This window comes from Eschscholzia californica, unplaced genomic scaffold (assembly GCF_041429995.1).
Source record: "Eschscholzia californica isolate CP2 unplaced genomic scaffold, dmEscCali1.0.p SCAF_1, whole genome shotgun sequence".
NCBI lineage: Eukaryota > Viridiplantae > Streptophyta > Magnoliopsida > Ranunculales > Papaveraceae > Eschscholzia > Eschscholzia californica.
In genome coordinates, this window is record NW_028238198.1 from 82,101,410 (window position 1) to 82,106,158 (window position 4,749).

General features: G+C 37.0%; 1 protein-coding gene across 2 annotated transcripts; it reads right to left on the minus strand.

The window, feature by feature from the left end:
- Positions 1–1,597: 1,597 nt before the first annotated feature.
- LOC147569944 (2-oxoglutarate (2OG) and Fe(II)-dependent oxygenase superfamily protein) lies at positions 1,598–4,427 on the minus strand. 2 transcript variants are annotated; one of them, XM_086672465.1, is made up of 5 exons: positions 3,929–4,427; positions 2,691–3,589; positions 2,383–2,558; positions 2,115–2,185; positions 1,598–2,015 (listed from the first exon to the last, which is right to left on the minus strand). In XM_086672465.1, exons 2-5 carry the CDS (start codon positions 3,396–3,398, stop codon positions 1,870–1,872), a joined length of 1,101 nt encoding a protein of 366 aa, XP_086528591.1. In that variant the 5' UTR covers positions 3,399–3,589; positions 3,929–4,427; the 3' UTR covers positions 1,598–1,869. The 2 variants fall into 2 exon arrangements, with proteins under 2 accessions (XP_086528591.1, XP_086528596.1); XM_086672470.1 differs by having other exon boundaries at positions 2,691–3,632; positions 3,929–4,367.
- Between the last annotated feature and the right edge of the window lie 322 nt (positions 4,428–4,749).

A 4,749-nucleotide genomic window follows, 5' to 3' on the forward strand; every position in this document is an offset into this window, starting at 1 on the left:
CAAATGAGATGAGTTGTGACAACAAATCTTACCAAAGTTTGATTGCACTAGTTGCAAATCATCAAAGTGATCTCGACATAATCTTCTTCCTCCACAAGAACAGAACAGAGGTTAAATATATAATCTTATTGATTTTCATCCATTTATTACGTTCAAAACCTATATGTTTTGATTCCCACAAATTTTATCTTCTTTTGGAATTTGAATTTGTTAGTTTCTTCACATATAAAGAAGATTGTTTCATTCTTAATCAAACTACGTCATAATAACGACTTTAACAAGGTTTCATTCTCTTTTGATTTCTTCACAACTCCAATTGTATCTTTCAATATTGGGATTCCTTTTGTTTTGGAAGAAGCGAACGAAGGTGAACGTCACCCACATTAAAAGCCGGTGCTTATAGAGAACTCCGATCAATGGCCATTGACCCGAGTCAATAAAAATTCCGGATGCTAACAGCCTTTTGGTCCGGTGCCTTTAGAAGCACCCTTATAATGATATCTGATCAACTCAAACCCCGGTTTAATTGGGATTAGTGGCGGTGTGAAATTCTGTTTATTAATGAGGGAGGGGTTGGGCCATTGGTCCAAAAAGGGGGCCAAAATGAAAATTTCACCCAAAGTTGCCTAAAAATGAAAGGAAGGTCCAATGTGTCAGTTTGGGGGTCAAAATTACGTAAAGGGCCCTTAGAAAATAAAGTATTTACCGTTCATGCCATCGAAAATTACAAAATTGTCATCGAAAATTCTCGGGAAACGATTTTTTTTTCAGAAAAAAAATCTGACAACCCGTCCATCATAATGTGTACTGTTCAGAAAATTACGGAACAGCCACCGAAAAATTCCCGGGAAACGCAATTTTTTTCGGGAAATTATTTTATTTACTGGAAATTTTTTTCTGTACTAGACATTTTTGCTGGGCGGGAATTTGAAATTTCGTAAAAAAATTTGAAAATTTGGGCGGGAATTTGAAATTTCGTTTGAAAATTTCAAAACTTCGAAAAAAAAAATTTGTGACCGGGAAATTATTTTATTTACTGGAAATTTTTTTCTGTACTAGACACTTTTGCTGGGGGGAATTTAAAATTTTCAAAAAAATTTCAAAATTTGCCCGGGAATTTAAATAATTTGGCCGGGAATTTGAAATTTCGTTTGAAAATTTCGAAAAAAAGATTTCGTTTGAAAATTGGAAAATTGGAATTTTTTGTGTACGGGAAATTATTTTATTTTTCGGGAAGAGATGGTTTGCTGGGCGGGAATTTGAAATTTCGTTTGAAAATTTCAAATTTTCAAAAAATTTTGAAACTTTGAATTTTTCGTGTACTGGTAAATTATTTTATTTACGAGACATTTTTTTTTTCAGGAAAACGTCAGCATGTCCCGTCCAAGGGCAAGAGGGGAATAAAAAAAAAAAACTGACATTTGGACCTGCAACTAATTTTTGGGCAAGAGTGGATTTTTTTTTGGTTTACCCCCAGATTTTGGACTGTTGACTCAAAAATCCCTTTTTTATTACAAGAATATGCTATTCTCTACTATATTTTCTCTTACACTCTTAAGTCTTAACTTGGGACGTTAATCAAATATTGGAACATAAATTTTTATCGACAACCGTATTTCAAAAGAAAAAGAAATGTAATTTTAAGATGCTATAAATTTATCTCGGTTAAGTCCGATACAAAAATGGCCTCCATAATCGAATGAACTAAAATAGCTTACTAAGCGAAGAACTTGAATTGATAAATCTCTTGCCCCTCAACTTATCGAGGAATCATAACCACCATGGAGCACAACCATTACCTCTTTACCAACTCTTGACGAGAGCTAGATCGTTATGAAATACCACGCTAAGATAATGATACATATATTATCATTCAGAAAGTACATTACATTCATCTTCATCGGATTGCGAATGGGAATCCTTACTAAGCAACTCGGGTTTATGACATAGTGATTTGTGTATTGACTGCAGGAAGTTGAAGTAGGCATACTTAATATCAAACTGCATATCATACCCTGTCAAACGAAACAGAAAAACCATTAACCTCTCTCATTCGAGTTAGCGGAAGTGTAAAAATAACTTAGAACAAATCATAGTATTAATTGTATCCTTACAATAGTTTATCGCAATGGTGCGTCCTAAGCTGTCTGGACTCTGTCTCACATGATGGAACCACATACTTGGCCTACATTAACTAGAACTGATCAGTCCTACACACTGGTACAACGAAACTAGCAAAAGGATGCTTAAAAAAGACAGTACACAAACAAGTAACCGAGAGAGTTCGTGTTCAGGAAAAATGCGGCACGCAAGTTACTTTTCAAGTGAGGGGAAGATACAAATGAATTTTTTTATAATAGACGTGGGGGGGGGGGGACTTACAGGTAAAGAATTTCGCCTGCCTTGACAGTACACTTGAATGGCTTGGGACCCTCGAAATATAAGGGGAAGGATGAAACTTCTTGGTCTTTAGTTGCAGATGTTGGGTAAGGATTGACACTGCACCAAGGAACATATCTTGACCGCTCTTCAAGTTTCAATGTGAACTCCCCAGTATCCTGTCATAGAGTGATCAAGTAAATGAGCATCCTGGACTGATAATTAGTGAAGATGAAAACAAGACAAGAGAAAGTTACGGGTAATTTTATGATTCATTGATTTATCGCAAAGTTCGAAACAAATAATTATACCTGGGAAAAGGAATAGTTTGCGGCCGGGTAGTTGCGGATGTACAAACGATGAACATCAGTTGGAGGAAGTAGTAGAAAATGCTTTTCGCCGGTTATGACAGCGTAAAGATTTTCGTAGTGATCCTTGTGGAAGGAGGTTGTAGAGAGATGATTGCCAATCCATAGGTTGACTGCTTCCGGGAGGCATCCTAAGGCTTCGGTTGCCCAAGGGATGTGTGTCTCGACATCAGAGGATAGAGCAGCGGCATATTCAGAGCGAAAACAGTCATTCTGTTCCTGAGCATAAGCCACGAATGGAGTTGAAGAACTTGAAGAGATGTATCGAAGAGCTTCTGGGAAAGGCATTCGTTGGACATGCGCTGAAGCAAAGCAGAGAGAAGAAGAGGAGGATGACAAGGTGGCAGTTGAGGTGGCGGAGGGAATAGGGACTAAAGCGTCAGCTTGGCCATCGGGCGTGAGGTGGACGGAGACGATGGTTTCAGCGAGGGCCTGGGAGAGATATGAATCGTCTTGAGCCCACGAGGTTAAGGCCGGCCAGTGAAGAGTGGCGTTGGAGATGATGCATGGTTTATTTGGTGATACGAACTCTCTTAGGAAACGAAGAGGTGACGGGGCACCATCCAATCGTTCCACCTGAGAGGACGTACCAAGACTTAGCTCTCTCACCTCCTCCCACAACTTCTCTATCGTCTCCCCAACCCCCTCCATTCTTGAAAGATTGAATTCTACTATCAGATCTTACAATCTAGTACTACTACTTATGGTCACTTTTGAACTAAAATTGTACCAAGTTAGTTAGTCACCTCCTTGACTTCTTGGTTCTTCAATTCAGATTACCAACTTCATCACTCCATCGATTGGTGTACAATAGACTTTGAACAGCTTTCTTTTTCCGAAATCTGAGGTCGAAAAACTAGGTTACTTCATTTTCATTAGTGAAAACTGCATACAAATATGAATCAATAGTTCATATCATATAGATACACATATTCACTCAATAGCTCATAAGGGAAAGATTTCAGCAAAATACATTCCAATGAAACTAGTATTTAAATGAAGCTAGAATCAACTAAAATGGGTAAATTTTGTTCATTCAGGATCATATGCAGCAACATTATATGGGCAAGATTTTATTAATATTTAAAGTCCAAGTGAAAAATCTCTTTGAGGCATTTCACCGAACAGTTCTAAGTCTACAATATTTTATCATATATGTACAGCAAGATAGGATTTCATACCTCAACTTTATCCTTTGAACTCAAATTGGGAAGAAATGGATACTGAACGCCATTAAAACCCTAGAGAAATGGAGTGAAAGAATTGCAGATAAAAATAGGGAAGGATGGTGAAGAAGTGATAGAGAAAACAGGCTCTTATTGTTTTATTGTTTTCAAATACTGTACAAAATTGCCCATGGAAGATGAGTGTTTGCCTATTTGGTTAGTATTAAGACTTTATTGTGGAGAGCAACAAAGTTTTAGGACTTGTGAATAAAATTTATTTAGTTTTAGATCCCTCTCTTTGTTTGTTTTTTGGTCCCTCTCTCCGTCTCTCGGCTCTCCTGCCTTAGTTAGAATCGTTGTGCGGCTAACACCATAATTTAAATCTCTCTCTCTGCCCTTCGCCGAGAGAAAAGAAGAAGGTAGTTCGAAAAAAAAAAAGATAGAATTTGAAAGTTCCTAATTCCTATAGATCTTGTGTTTCCATATAATATGGGAAATTTTATTGTGTTTGCGTAATAGATTTTGTCTCGGCAATCATTTCATGTGTCCGCAAAACACCAACACCGGCCAAAGTTACACTTTACTACCGTAGGAATACGAGAACCCCATTTTTACTTAATAAACCACGACTAAGATAGTAGTGCCTAAATTGGTCGTATTAACGTAGCATCTATTTATATAATAAACCAGAATGGTTTTATTGTAATGTCATAAGATGTATGCGCAAACAAACACTTGTTTTGTAATTTACGACCTTCATAGGAATCTCGTTAATAAATTCTTGCGATTAAAGTAAATCACCTTCCGAAAATAAGATTAAAGTATTCGAATATTTA